The 14,372-nt window shown below is 47.8% G+C and overlaps 1 protein-coding gene across 2 annotated transcripts in view; it reads left to right on the forward strand.

Annotated features, from left to right (window-relative positions):
- COL5A1 (collagen type V alpha 1 chain) overlaps window positions 1–14,372 on the forward strand; it is a 127,583-nt gene that overhangs the window by 20,489 nt on the left and 92,722 nt on the right. For both annotated transcript variants that reach the window (XM_042830738.1, XM_042830739.1), the window contains exons 2-4: window positions 5,661–5,828; window positions 10,583–10,796; window positions 11,382–11,544. In XM_042830738.1, the coding sequence (XP_042686672.1) occupies window positions 5,661–5,828; window positions 10,583–10,796; window positions 11,382–11,544 (545 nt within the window). The remainder of the gene's footprint in view (window positions 1–5,660; window positions 5,829–10,582; window positions 10,797–11,381; window positions 11,545–14,372) is intronic.

Consider the following 14,372-nt stretch of genomic DNA (forward strand, 5'->3'; position numbering starts at 1 on the left):
CTTGTTTGTTTAGTTAATTATCCAAGGGCTGGAGCTAAAAATTCAGTGGTGGTGTGCAGTGAATATATGTTGAGATTCTCCAGGTGTGGACTGCATGTTGCTCAGGGAAGCAGTTTGATTCCCATCTGCATTTAGCTCTCTTTTGGATCTCGGTGCAGGAGCTGTTACCTGTTGGTGCTTGAATAATTCTTGCTATAATCTTACATATAGATGTAAATCTTTGGGCAGTGGCTTGAGAGCAAGCAAACCCCCAGTGAAACCACCAGTGAAGTGGGCACCTTCCTTATTGAAGGCTGTGCTGAAGGGCAGCATTAACTCACAGCTCGGGGGCTTTTGGGCTTCTGTTGGAAATCATTTTTTCCTTCAAAAGCAGGCAATGATCTCTCCATCTCTTCCCAGGGGTGTGTTTTTGCTGTGCGTTCAGGCAGCCCTGCGGAACCTTCCCTGTCTGTTTGAGGAGATAAGAGATATGGTGTTGTTCTGCATAGTGCTGTTTGTGCAAGATGTATTGGCACTATTAGCTGGGGGGAAGAGGATAATAATGTCATATTTGTCATCTGAGTACCTGGAAATCCTTACGAAATGATGTCTTGTAACCTCCTCAAAACAGATGCTGGTGATTTTGAGGCTTAAAGATGAGAGAAACGAGATGGGAATATTAAGAAGCAGTCTCTCTGGCATCAGTGGACCTTGTTTCCTTGAAGCCAGGGGGCTTCGCATCTACCTTACATCCCCCAATTTGCCTGGTGCTCACTGGCTCAGCCAAGGTGCTGTGTGTGACCAGCAGCACATCTGGGTGCAGCAGCTGGATCTGCCCATGCTTGGGGCCCCGTGCTGCTCCTGGAGGTGGTGATGGGCATCCGGGGCAACTCGGGTGCGGGAAAGCCAGGGAGATTTAGGCTAAGGTGCAGGGTAACAGCAGTGCATCTCCTCCCGTTTTCTATTACAATTCTTTCCACTTTTCTCTGAGGCTCGGGATCTTCTCAAAGAGATGCTGCCTTGGAAATAATCCTCGTTCACCTTACTTCATGCTGCTACTTGCTGAAGGTGGAGACTTGTGGTTTCTCTTAATTGCCTGTTCACATAGAAGGGCTTTCCTTCCCACTGAGCCTGAATCGTTAGCAAAGTGACACTTGGATACAAACACCCAGGCTGCTGGGTCATTATGTGATGAGAGAGTTGCAGAGGGCACCTGGAATCAGTCAGGAACATGAATGCCTATTCATTCTTCAGCTTGTGACCTTGACTCTTTGGCAATGGTTGCACGTAAGCTGTAGTGTGACTCAGTGCTGTGTCGTGAAGTCCTGAAAGTCTTTGGATGCCCTTTGGCTGCTGAGAAACCAAATATAGAGGAATGGTTCTCCACCACAGCGGGTTGGTGACCCCTTTTCCAGATGCTCAAATGTCGCAATTTTTACATTAATACAAAAATACATTGGCTGTGCAGAATTGATGCATTTCAGGGTATTGGAGGGGAATATTTTCACTTAGAAGGATGTTATAAAGCAAAAGGGTGAAGAAAGGGTGTTTTCTTGACTCCTGCACTTTGACCATGCTGTCAGCTAGCACTGAACAAGCTCTGGATGTACTTTAAGATGGAAATAGACTTCCCTATTCACTACGTACTTTCTTAAACCTGCTCTTAGACACTTTTGTCCATAAGAAGGCATCTGCACTGCCACACACACAGCCATGACAGCTCATTTAAACTACTGTATTAAAGCCTGTTCAATTTCTGCTCCACTGAGGTGGACTGTGGGGGGACCCTGGGGTCTGGGGACCCTGTGACCATTTCAGTGATGAGCAAAAGGAGCTTGGAAAAGCAGGTCTGTTTTCAGCCATAGCAAACTTTGCTGTAGCATCCTTACTGGAAAATGCATAGAGATCTGTGAATGGGAAAAGGTCAGTCTGGGAAAAGGATGCTGGCTCATGGAGTCTATCAAGTGCTGTTGGTAAGCTGACACTGCAGCACCATTGCTCTGACTGGGGGAGTTTAACTACTGCAGATTCCCTTGGGGATAAGGGTTTGATGAACTGCCATGAAAAATGATGGGAGGGAGTTGTTTTGAGTCTTGTGACATGTTGTTAGGTAACCTTTCAGACACTGGGGCTGCAGATACCCCCAAGTAACGTATAAGCAACTTGTGTATCCTGACACTCAGCCAAGTGCTTTGGGGAGTGGGAAGAGCAGAGCAATGCTGAAGAAGTTCAACTTCTGTAGGTAAACACAAAGCAAGATGCCTTGGCCGGGGGAGATGAAACGTGGGAGAGCCTGGGCTTGCTATCAAACCTGGTGAGAAAGCAGCACAAACTGAGGAAAGCTCAATGCAGGTTAGCAGCTTGGTGGAATTGGATCTGACAGCTCACTCTCTGCTGCTTTGCATTGTGGAGGGTGGTATTATAAACCTAATACCAGCTGCCTCTATGCCAGGCTTTAGCATGTAATTAAATCATTACAAACCTGATTAACACACGTATTAGTCTTGTGGTTTAAGCCCTGAGTAGACACAGAGGAATTAGGGATTTCATTCCTACTCTCGCCACTGTGTGCTCAGCACAGGGTCCTTCATCTCTGCCCTGTGCAGAACAAGGAGTGATGCTCTGTTGTTTCATCACAGGGCGTCCCACGCTGTCGGGTGCTGCTTTTGAGGCTCTCTGAAGCCCAGGAAAGCCCCAGTTTGGATCTGACTGTGGGTATTTGTCATTTGCTACTTTGCCTTTTGGGTTTGTGGCCATCCTCCTCTGGTGCAGCAAGGGCAGAGCTGCTGCCTTCCTTGGGCAGCCCTGTGCATCTCAGGTGAAAGAATGATCCAGTGTGTAACGTGGCATAGTAATGGTATTCATAAAACAGCAAAAAAAAAAAAGCTTTCATGAAGCAACGACTAATTGAGTTCTCGGATGCAGGCCAAGCCCAGTGCAAGCTTGTAAGAAATACCTTGCAGGGCCAGTCCTGGTCAGCCTGGGCTCTGTCCTTCTGGAGTGATTCCGTCGGAGCTCCACGCAAGAGATTGCAGTGTTTGAATTTGGCTGAAGGGGAAATAAATAAACTGGTTAACTGGGCACAAGCAGGAGTTGCTCCTGTGTGAATCCCAGCTTTCTGGGTAGCGCTGGAGGATTCCATGCTGCTGAACTGCTCCTCAGAGCAGTGCTGGAGTGCAGTGGGAACGGGCTGAGGACTTCGGTTGGCTTCTTGCCTCTCTGGGAGTGAGCAAAGGTGACACGCACACATCTGACCCGTGGTTTTCCACTCCTGTTTGCTGATGTGATTCACAGTCTGCATTCTGCTGCTTGGGCAGCACCCAGGTTGTTGCTGTTAGACTTGAACATCTCGCTTTGAGCTCATCTGTCATAGTTAGAGAAGGACGGAGAGTCTTCCAAACGAAGATGAATTGCACGCTGTGTTGGGAGCCTGAGAGCTGCGTGGGGCAGCAGGCATTGAAATCATCCTCCAGAAAGGAGGAGCGCAGCACGGAGTGCCAGGATGGAGGGTGAGGGTGGGTGGGAGAGCTCCAAGCAGCAGCTGGAGGCCTGGGAGGCGATGTGATTCTGCTAATGCATACAGCCAGCAAAATGTGCTGCTGGTGCCTTCGTGCTGCTCTTCCTCTCTGTATGCTGCACAGTTATAGCAGTACGATGAGCTCGGCTCCAAATCCCCTGCAGCCGCCTGGGGAGCGCGGCTGATGTCAGGAGTCTGGAATTCGCATCCCCTCCCCCTGCCTCTGCCTTTTTCCCCTCTTCTCCATAAATAAGTTCTGGAGGTGGCTGGGAGCTGGCTGATCTGAATCTCCCGGAGCACAGGGAGGGGGCTGGAAGCAGAACTGGAGAACAAGCAGTTGAGTCGCTTAAAGGCGGCTTGTGCTGTGCGCATGCAGGAATCTCTGCGTGAAACAAAGCCTGGTCGAAGGCAGTGGGAAGATCCAAGCTGTAAAGGCAGCTTAGACAAATGTCATCCATATTCTGTGTCTAACAAGAATGAGAGACGAGGAAACGTTACGGCTGCGTGCTGCTCGGGCCTGGCTCTCTCAGCTGGTTTATTATCTGCAGCGTTGACTCGGATCTGCCATATGTTTGTAATCTCTCAGTTGAGGACCCAATTTCTCAGGATTACGGAAACTTTTTTAAAGCTGCCTAAAAATGTACGTGACTTTTCCATGCAAATATTAGGCAGATCATCTTGGTAACCAAAGCTTTTTGTGCTGTAAAAGATCTGCTCGTCGTATTTCTTTCCGTTGCTGTTTTTTGTGAATGTTCAATGCTGATGTGTGTGCTGTAGCCTTCCCCACGGATGCAATCAGTAGCATACGGTACAGGCTCTTGGGATGTTCTCCTGTGCCTCCTTTTCTCTGGTCTTTCTAGTGAGTGCTTGAGCCCACGATGAGGCCCTTTTTTCATTATTCTTATTTTTCCCTCCCTTGAAAACTTCCTCCTGTTTTTATCTTCCTGTCCTCCTGGAGATCGTTTATTTTTTCATTACTTTTTGCCATGTTGGTGATGGGGATGCCGTGTGCCTCCATGGCCTTTGCAGTAATGGGATGCCTTGGGACACAGGTGGGAGCTGGGGCCCAGGAGGATTGGCTGGGATATTGCAAATGTCAGAGTGCCTGATGTTTGGCTGCCCTTGAGCTCTGAGTGATGTCTCTCTTCAGGGAAAATAATGGATCATGGAGCAAATGAATACAGCTGTGATGTATTGTGCAGGCAGGGCTAGATGAAGCTGTCGTGCACGCGTTTGCTTTGGGTGCTGCCATGGGTTTGCTGAGTTGGGTGGTTCGTCTTTCTGACAGCACTTTGCTGCAAGTATCAGGTCAGGATTCAAAACAATTTACTGCAAGCATTTAAAGTTGGGTCTGGTTACTGCACTTCTGGAGATGCCATCTCTCCCAGTGTGAGCAAGACCAGATGAGGAAGTTAACGAGATGGATCACTCACGTGACTGAATCACTAGAGACCTCAATATCTGGAGGTGGCTGGAGCCTGCTGTGTGGGTGTGCTGGGTGTGAGAACCTCTCCTTTACATACCCATAGGTTTTCCTGCTGCCCTGTAAAGTCATGAGCCTGGCGGATAAGGACAGGGAGGGCTGAGGCCAGGAGCTTTTTGCTTCACACTGTTAGTGCCTGTGTGCTTGCTTCAGGGCACGCTCAGCTGAAGGCTCGTGCCATGCCCTGAATTCCCACAGAAACCAGAACGTGCTTTTTTGGAAAGCCAGTGTATAACTCGACTTTTCCCCTTCCATCAAACTTGTGTTTTGCTGCCTGCACGTGTGTGTATGTTTTGTGCAGCAGTCAACACAAGGCAATGCTTGCCAAAGGGGAAATCTCCTTTCCTTGCCCCAGGCAGGTCTGGGTGCTGCACACAGAATCCTCTGAGCAAGCCTGCAGGAGCAGGACGAGCACTGACACATCACACTGGGATGATTCTGCCACAGCTCGCTTGTAACCCTAAGCATGGCCATGGGTTTACCTGTTATTCCAGCTGGTGTGAATTGCCCTGTGCTTGTTTCTCATGGTACAAGTGTGTAATCCTTAGGGATGCTCACTCTGGTGCTTGCTTTAAAGCTTATTTTTCTTTACATCGACTAACTTAAGAGTAAAAGGTTTGCCTCAGCATACTTCTGGCCCTGTTGCCTGCTAATTCTTGTTCTCTGCTTTTCTTTTTGCAGCTGAACCTGCAGACCTCTTGAAGGTATTAGATTTTCACAATTTACCTGATGGTATCACAAGAACAACAGGGTTTTGCACAAGCAGAAGATCTTCAAAAGAAGCAGACGTTGCTTACAGAGTAACAAAAGATGCTCAGCTCAGTGCACCGACAAAGCAGCTGTATCCTGGTAAGTCTGCAGCTTTTTGTGTTAGCTATTTAGAAATACCTGATCCTTTTCTCAGCTTCTCCAGACACACACAAGGCACTACACGCTTCCTATTCTCTATGCATGCTCTCTTGGCAGAGAATGAGTGATTCTGCTGTTTTTTGGGGTGGGTTGCAAGCTTGCAACCATCAAACGCAGCAGTAAGTCCTTTTGTCATCGTGTTTGCATGTAGTGACAGGTTTCATCAAGGGAGATTTGGCCAATGCCTCCACGTATGTTCTCTCCTATATTAGAAAGTTTGTGCTCTCATTATCACACAGTGACGTCCAGCTGGGAGAGACTTGGAAGATGCAAAGGAGCGCAGGCTGCGTTGTGCTCTGCGTTTGTGGAGTGCCAGGCACAGTAGGAGCCTATTCTGTGGCTGTGGTGTCTCATAACACAAATAAGCACCATAAAAAAAGAATAGACTGCCCCACGAGAACAGATGTCCCAAGAAGACTGTTTGAAGAGGCTGGAGGTTCATTAGAGCAAGCCACAAAGACACAGGAGTTTACAGAGCCCTTGAAGAGTGCTGCTTTGAGGAAATGTTTCCAGTTTGGAACAGAGTGGACTTAAGAGCTTCCCAGTGGTTGCTGGAGCCACTGTGAAATCTTGCCCGACAGCCTTTTTTGGTGCAGAAAGCAGAAAAGTAGTGACTTCCAGCCAATTTAGCAAAGATTGGTTGCCGCTGCTTCAAGGAGTTCAACCTAAGAGCATGCAGAACTGAACCATGGTTGCAGAGGGTAACTCCATATCGTATCAGAATCTTGTTTTTGACTCATCTCGCTGTTTGGACATCCTCTGACTTTGTGGCTTGCAACTGCTGTTTTTCATGGGTGAGATGCAGATGGTGTTTCTTTGATGTCATCAAGCAACTCCTCAATCACTTCCACTGGACAACTGTGGAGCAATTGAGACAGCTCTACCTCTCTGTGGACTCTTATGAAATAATCTGCTCTGCTTGCTCAGGAGATGGGAAGGGAAGAGCAGAGCGGGGAAGCCCTGCTGTTTTCCATCAGAACCACAGCTGTTTGCTCAATACATCCCCATAACGAGCCGTGACTTGAGCTCACACCACCAGATGAGTGAGAGAGGGGAGGTAAAGGCATCGAAGTGATTGCAGCACAGTGCGTTAGGGGAAATGTGGCTTTGGTGACTTTGTGTGTCACAGGATGACTTGCCCTCTCTGCTCTTGAGCACCACAGGCAAGCGTACACAGTGCATAATATTTTGTGCTAATTAGAAGTTGGTGTTTTTCTAAGATGGTAATTTTATGGGCTTTGCATTCTGCTTCTGCAGCCACAGCCAGCAAAGCAAGAGATATATATAAAGCCTGTCTGTTTTTCAAACCCACAGGAGTGAGAAAATCTGCTGAGATGCTCTTTGTCCTCCCTCCATGAATAAGTTCTGCTTCCCCGCAAAACCATGCTCTTCCAGCAGAAGCAAGAGAGGCAGGGTGTTCAGTGGCAGCCAGCAGAGTGTCATTTGCATTCTTTCAGTAAATTCTGCCTTCTATGTGCTGCTTGTGGGTGTCTGCATGTATAGATATGAATGTATTTAAGAGCTGAAGAATCTCTGTTATAACTCGAACAGTCATCTCTGAGGAAAACATCCATTCCAAAACTGAAAGTTTTCTCAGATGAAGAACAAGACCAGAGCTTGGTGACACCACCAAGAAGCTGTTCTGCTCTGAGAAGTGGCTATGGGAACGGCACCAACTTGCACAACAGTTCTGCTCTGTGGTTGTACTTGGAACTGGATCATCTCATTGTTTTTGCTGGTTGTTTTTCTTTGTGTGTGTGTGTGTGTGTGTGTGTGTGTGTGTGTGTTATATGGCTAAAGCTTTCTGGTCCTTCCCAGATAGAGTCAGGGCTCTGCCAGCCCCCTCTGCTACACCTGCAGCACCAGCGCTAGGAAGGCATCCCTAGTGTCTGTGTTTCAAAGGCTGAGCTTGCATGAGAGCCTTCCATCCTTGGTCCCAGCACTCAAAAAGGAAGAACCTGGGCCTGATGCTGCTCTGTGTGCAGCAGAGCGTGCTGCAGATGCCAGCTGCTCATGTGAAGCAGTGGATGTTGGGGCCGTGCCGCCCTTGTGCCCACCCCACACCTCAGTGCTGGCTGCTGGAGCAGCGATGCTGGCTCTCCCCATGGATCCATCTGCAGAATGGGGGTCCGAACCCTTTGCTGCTTAGCAGGATGTGGTAAATTTGAAAGGCTTTGGTCATGAGGTTAAAAATAAAGACACTGCGGCGAGCCAAACTCAGCATTAGTGCAGGGCTATGAGGAGGAGTGAGGGATGTGCAGTGAGCTCACTTGAGTGGACTGAAAATCGAGGCTTATTCCCAAGCCCCTTGTTGGGGATGACTTCCCTGTCTTTAAAGGGATTTGGAACAGTTTCTATGCTCTCCATGTATTTATTGTCATGTATATATTGTCCGTGCGGATGTGTTTTCATACATCACTCAATAGCCTGGGTCACTTCTGTGACAGTGAAGGCATTGTTATTTTGCCAGGACAGCAGAGCAGTAACAGTAATGTCAGCTATAATTCATCTGTTATGGTTATTTGGGTTGAGAAACTCACGTCACCATGGAGACATTTTAATAATAATGAAAAAAAAAATTAAAAGCAGCTTTTTAATGAGTTGGCAGCTTGCTCAAGTTGAAAGGTACTGTATTGTGGATTCATAATGAAATTTTGGACATGAACTATTTTACATAAAAGGCCCCAAACTCTAGCCTGTAATTGGAACCAGGAAGGCGTATGGTCTTGATTGAGCTCTACAGGAGGATTTGTGTATATTCAGCAGGAGGGAGATAAAGCTCAGTTCATCCTAGGGGAGGCACCAAGATCAGATGCCTGCCTTTGCCAGATATCTGGGTCTGTGTCCTAGGAGGAAAATCCTTCTATTATTACCACAGCACTAAATTATTGACTGAGTCCTCCATTCAGAAGATGCTTTCTGCTTCTTTACAAACGTGGTCTAACTGGGTGAGCAATGCTGACTTCGTGTCTGTGCAGGTGTCCCCAGCTGCCCACTTGGTGCACCATTTGCATGCCTTCTCCTGCCTCCTCTGTTGTTCTGCAGTGTAGTCCTCTGCTGGAGGGCTAGATTCACTTACAGCAGTGGTTAATAAAGTTTGAGCAATTCCCAGGCAGAAGAAAAGAGTGATTTCATGGCCTCTTTCTTTTTGAACTCGCGAGCTGTGCTGTAATCAGAAGAATTCCCTGCTCACGCCCCCATACCCAGGTCAGAATCCCTTATGCCCCACTGGGATGCCATCTAAGAAAAGCCTGTAGGGGCAGAGGAAACCTATTGGAAGCTTTTGGGCACTGAGCTTGACAATTTGTGCGGTTTATATGGCTGCGAATCTGCAGCTGAAAAATGCTCTATTGTTGTTGTTCCCTTCGCTGCGCCCTGCCGCACGCAGATGGTCACACACACATACCCTGCTGCCCATGGCAGGGCTGCCCCACTTTGCTGTGCTTGGTATAAGATTTCCCAAGCAGATACCCAGCAGTACAATGCAATCCTTGTTGTGAAAGCCTGGACCTTGGAGGAAAGATACCCTGCACGTCTCACACTGCTGAAATGAGGTTATGCCCTGTAGGGTACCCTAATTTTTTGTCGTCTACCAGAATCTGATCAAACAAACTCCTTTAGTAACGCATCTGGGGTTTTTAAGACCTCCTCTCCAACGTGTGCATCCAAGCTTTTCCATTTGTGAGGTTCTATATGAAGGGCAGAGGAAAGACGAGCTAAGGAGACACGTCCCGCACGGGGCATCGCTTGGTGATGTTCGTGTCCACTTGAAACTTCGAGGGCATCAGCCCAGAGTTGCAGACCCTTCCCATGCAAACCTTGCAAAAATGGAAAGATACCACCTGAGATCAGAGAAGTCTGCTTTCCTGAGTGGAGAGAAATCATGGAAACTTGTGAGCTGTTCAATATGCAGACAAACCGGCGTTTCCTGCTGTTTGCCAGATTTATTTCTGCTCACAGATATTTTTTTTTCCCCTGTACCAGCCCTGAAAGCCAAAGCCACAGAATGCTCTGTTCTGGGCCTGGAATAGATGAAACCTGATGCAATTCCCCTACGTCTTTACATACAGTGTTGGAGAGTTTTATTTGCCTAACTGGTGTGGAATGCTTACCTCCCTCTGTCTTTCTGATGTATTAAGTTAATTTGGAGATGGTGTGATAAATGAAAGAAAGGAAGTTTCTGCCTTCTCTCCTTAATTCTCCAGGACGCATCGAGGAGGAGTTTGGTGCAAATAATACGTTTAAACCAACAGTTTTTTTAGAGCCTCTGTTTTCCCAGCATTGTATTCTCACTCTGGAAGACCTTGAACTGTGCTGTGCTGCAAGTTGAAATACGGAGTGGCTTTTGGCTGTGTGGCAGGGCAGTGAGGGCTGGCAAAAGGCTTTCTGATCATTAATGGAAGATCCTTGGTGACGTTCAGTTCTGTGCCATTAGGGTGGGTAGCCCTTGAGAGGCACTGCCCTGCTCTGGCTTTGCAGGTGCAATCTACTTCAGGTTCCAGCCCTGCATCTCAGTAGGCTTTGGGGAAAAGATGGAGCTCTTTCCCAGGTTATGCTTCTAGAGATGCTGATGTACACACATCTGGAGGGGTGAAGAGTCAGCCTTCTTCGTGTAGATCATTAGGCAACCTATTGTTTCTGTAGGGATTCATTGTCAAGGAAACCTGACTAACCTCTTTGCTTTTCCACTCCAGCTTCCCCATTCCCAGAGGACTTCTCCATTTTAACCACTGTAAAAGCGAAGAAAGGAGGTCAGTCCTTCTTGATCTCAATTTACAATGAGCAAGGGATCCAGCAAATTGGTGTGGAGATGGGTAGATCTCCTGTATTCCTGTATGAAGACCATACAGGAAAGCCAGGCCCAGAAGACTATCCTCTCTTTAGAGGCATTAACCTAGCAGATGGCAAGTAAGTGAAATTTTGTGCACAAAGGAACAAACAGTACATTGTTTATAACAGTGCCAGCATGTGTTGTGTAAAACTGGAGTCCTACAAATGTCTGTGCATACATTCCATTCTTCAGCTGTACCCTCTGGCAGATGAACAGTGCGTATGTAAAAGGTGAACCCTGTACCAGTTAGTGCAAACTGTGTTGGTGCTTATGGGGGGTAGCAGCACTGTTGGTTCCTGTAATGAAAAGTCCAAAGGAAACCCTTGTCAATGAAAATCCCCCTTGGATCCTGCACAGGGCATAAGGAGGGTGGAAGGAGGGGTAGCCAGGGAGTTATCAGTCCCTTCACTGAAGCAAGAGCAGGTGCTCTCTGAGCTATTTTGGAGGGTTGAAAAGCAAATGGCATCTGCCAGCACAGTCATTTCTCTTTCCAGTGACTCATGTAGAGTCTGCCTAACGCTGATTTTCACCCATTTGCAGATAATAGCTGGTGTGAAGGTTTGCAGGAGAGTTTTTACGAGGGATTTGTTGTTATTGCAATCGTTGGCTTGCTCTTGAAAGACCAAGGCTCTGTGTAACACCTGTGGGCTGTGTTCTTCCAGGTGGCACAGGGTCGCCATCAGCGTGCAGAAGAAAAACGTCACCTTGATTTTGGACTGTAAAAAGAAAATAACCAAGTTCTTGGATCGAAGTGACCATCCCATCATTGACGTCAATGGCATCATTGTATTTGGAACGAGGATATTAGATGAGGAAGTCTTTGAGGTAAGTCGTGATGATGAGCAGCTCTGGAGGCGTTCTGCAGAGCTGGGTTTTGGTTTTGAGGGCTTGACAGCTCTTGTTTGAAACATGTCTTGGATTTTTGCATGGAATTCCTTAATATGTAACTTAGTTTCTTAGAGATTCTGTTCTAACTAGGTAAATGCTTCCTCTAGTATTGATGCAAGCAGTGGGCCAGGTTGGCTGCTGGAGAATCTCCCCTGGTTCTCTGCTTTCACTCCCCTGCTGAGGTTTTAAACCAGCTCCTCTGCCAGAATCTGACGGATCTGTAGCTCTTGTGCTCTGTGTTGATGGAAAAGGCTCCGCTTTTGAAAGTAGCAGGACTTCTTTTATCCCCGTGTTATGATTTAAATCCTGTTTGAGGGGCAGTAAACAGAAGAAAGAGTCTCTTGCAAATCAGTTCTCACGAAGTCCGTAGTATTCTGCTCATTTTCTGTGCACTGGTCATTGATTCCTGGTTCCTTGCACTGTGACTCAAGGAGTCTCCTTGACAGCTTGTTTGGCAGCCCCATCATCTCCCACACAGCGACTGCTTTTTAAAATGCAGCCCCAAATCGTGATGGGTGGAATGTTCCCATGAGCTCCTATGATTTAAGCAAAGAGATACAGGATTATTTATAGACGAGGTGCATATGGTAGAAGTTCTTTTCCCATACTTCAGCAGCTAGTTGAATATATGCATTTCGCTAGCAATCTCGACTCCTGTGCTTTGCTGTACTTCTGAGGCTTTTATGCATACAGTGATCTCGTCCCTGAGCTTGCTTGCAAGCTAGAATTGCTTCCCTGAAATCAGCGCCAGTGCAATGGAGTGTAAACAAGGCCTGTTGACTTCCCTACCTCCTTATTTATTGAGCTTGCATGCAGGAAGTGCTGTGTCTCATGGGCCTCCCAGCCCAGCAAAGGGATGGGAAGCATCAATCTGGGGGATAATTAGAAGTGCAGCAAGGCCAGCTCCTGCCTGCACTGTGCTGTCACTCAGAGAGTTGCAGTAACATTACCAACAAACAGAGCAGGGATGCAAGGACTGAGCAGTGCTGCCAAAATCCCAGTTAGGGAGCAAGCACCGGGTTTCTACGTTGCGTTCAATTAATAGGCAATCCCTGGGAAGGCTGACTATTACAATAAAAAGTAAAAGCTGAGTTTAATGGGTGTTGGAGTATCTTGCAAGCATTGGATGTGCTGTCAAAAATGTGGCACTGGTTGCTGTATTTTAAGTGGAGCTGCTACATGAGGTGGGTCTGGGAGATCTGATGGCAGAAACGAGTGTTGCATCCAAACCAGTAAGGAAATGTAAGCTGCTTCGTTTTGCTGCTGTTTGGTGAGGACCGTCTCTTCCTTCATAGGGAAGAAATGCTCCTGGCTAAATTATTTCCATTGAGGGAGAGGGCTGTGCTCAGTGAACCCTCTTAGATCCTGGGGGGTGGTGTAAAATAGAGCAGTGGTTCCCCTTTGTGGGAGGCTGCTGCCCTGTCATCAGCCCTGGGTGCAGAATGCAGCTATGGGGTTGTTGTGGGAGCTTCCTGAGAAACGTTCTGGTTATTTGACCAGAAATGAACAATTAGCAAATCTGTTTGTTTGTTTTTTCCTATATTCTGCACATCTATGTTGTAAAGCATCAGTATAAGCTTTTGAGGGAGGAGGGAAGCAAGCAAGATCTCCAGTTCTGGAATTTGTCCTTTCCTTTTGTCATCCTCATCAAACAAAGAGGGTTTTCAACATATGCTCTCACATAAACACTAATCAAGATACCAGCAGCTTTAAACTGAACCTAATTAATAGTTTTCATGAAGGCAGTGGACTATAACCTAATTTCCTCCATATCTCAGCAACTCAATTTCCTTTCGGCCCTCCTTTCTTCTCTGCAATCTGCACGCTGAAGCAGAAAGTGTGTGGGGAGGGCTGTGGCTCAGGATGATGGGAAAGAGGTGCAAACAATTAGAGGGCTGTGCATTCTTGAAAAGCTGATTGCTTCTGGGCTGAGCCATGGGCTGAAGCTGCTGCTGTCCTGCAGGCAGCTGCCCTGCCAGCCTTGGCTTGGTGCTGCTGTGCTGCCCAGTGTGTTTGCAGCCTGGCTGTGTGTCTGTCTTTGCTGTGGAGGTTTCTCCATCCTGTTGCGGGGTGTGGGATGGAAGGCAGCGGCTGGGAGGCCTTAGGCAGGCTTGGTCTCAGCTGGGATCAGCGACAGCACTAAGTGGGAATTCCCATCTGTCTGAACCCCGGGCAGGGCTGAGACCAAATAAAAACCCAGCACTACTTGTTTGGAAAGCCGTAATCATTTAAACTGGGGTCACAGCAAAGCGGCTGCGCTGTGTTTGTCCCTTGGGTGCACGGATGGCCATGTCCTCGCTTGTGTTCTGCTGCAGAACTCAGCCAGGCAGGAGGGATGGGGGGGAGGGGGGTGGGTTCAGAGCATTTCTGTAGCGCGGCGTTCTCCTGGTGGAAAAAACTGCTTCCTCTCATTAAAATTCAATTAGCTGGGAGGCTGAGTGGGTCTCTGTGAGGCTCTGGGAACGCCGGGTGGGTTTGAAGAGTGGCCAAGCTGAGAGCCTAGGTTGTACAAGTTAAGTTTTGTGCCGAGCTGTTGTTTGCAACAGAAGTGTACAAATGTCAGGACAGGGCTCGGGCAGCGGCGGCTGGCATCAAGCTGTGAGTGAGAGACTGCTGTTGTGAGATTGCAAAGGCCTTTTGCAGGGGGAGAGAGCAAAGAAATAGCCCATGGGGTGGAAGAAACTCTTGGCACGCAGGCTGCAGCAAGCAGAGCTCCTGCGGCTATGGCAGCGCTGGGAGGAGGTCAGAAGGCACGTGGATGTGTC

The sequence above is a fragment of the Centrocercus urophasianus genome, unplaced genomic scaffold, assembly GCF_019232065.1.
Source record: "Centrocercus urophasianus isolate 14NV4802_14NV808 unplaced genomic scaffold, USGS_Curo_1.0 seq_34, whole genome shotgun sequence".
Classification (NCBI taxonomy): domain Eukaryota; kingdom Metazoa; phylum Chordata; class Aves; order Galliformes; family Phasianidae; genus Centrocercus; species Centrocercus urophasianus.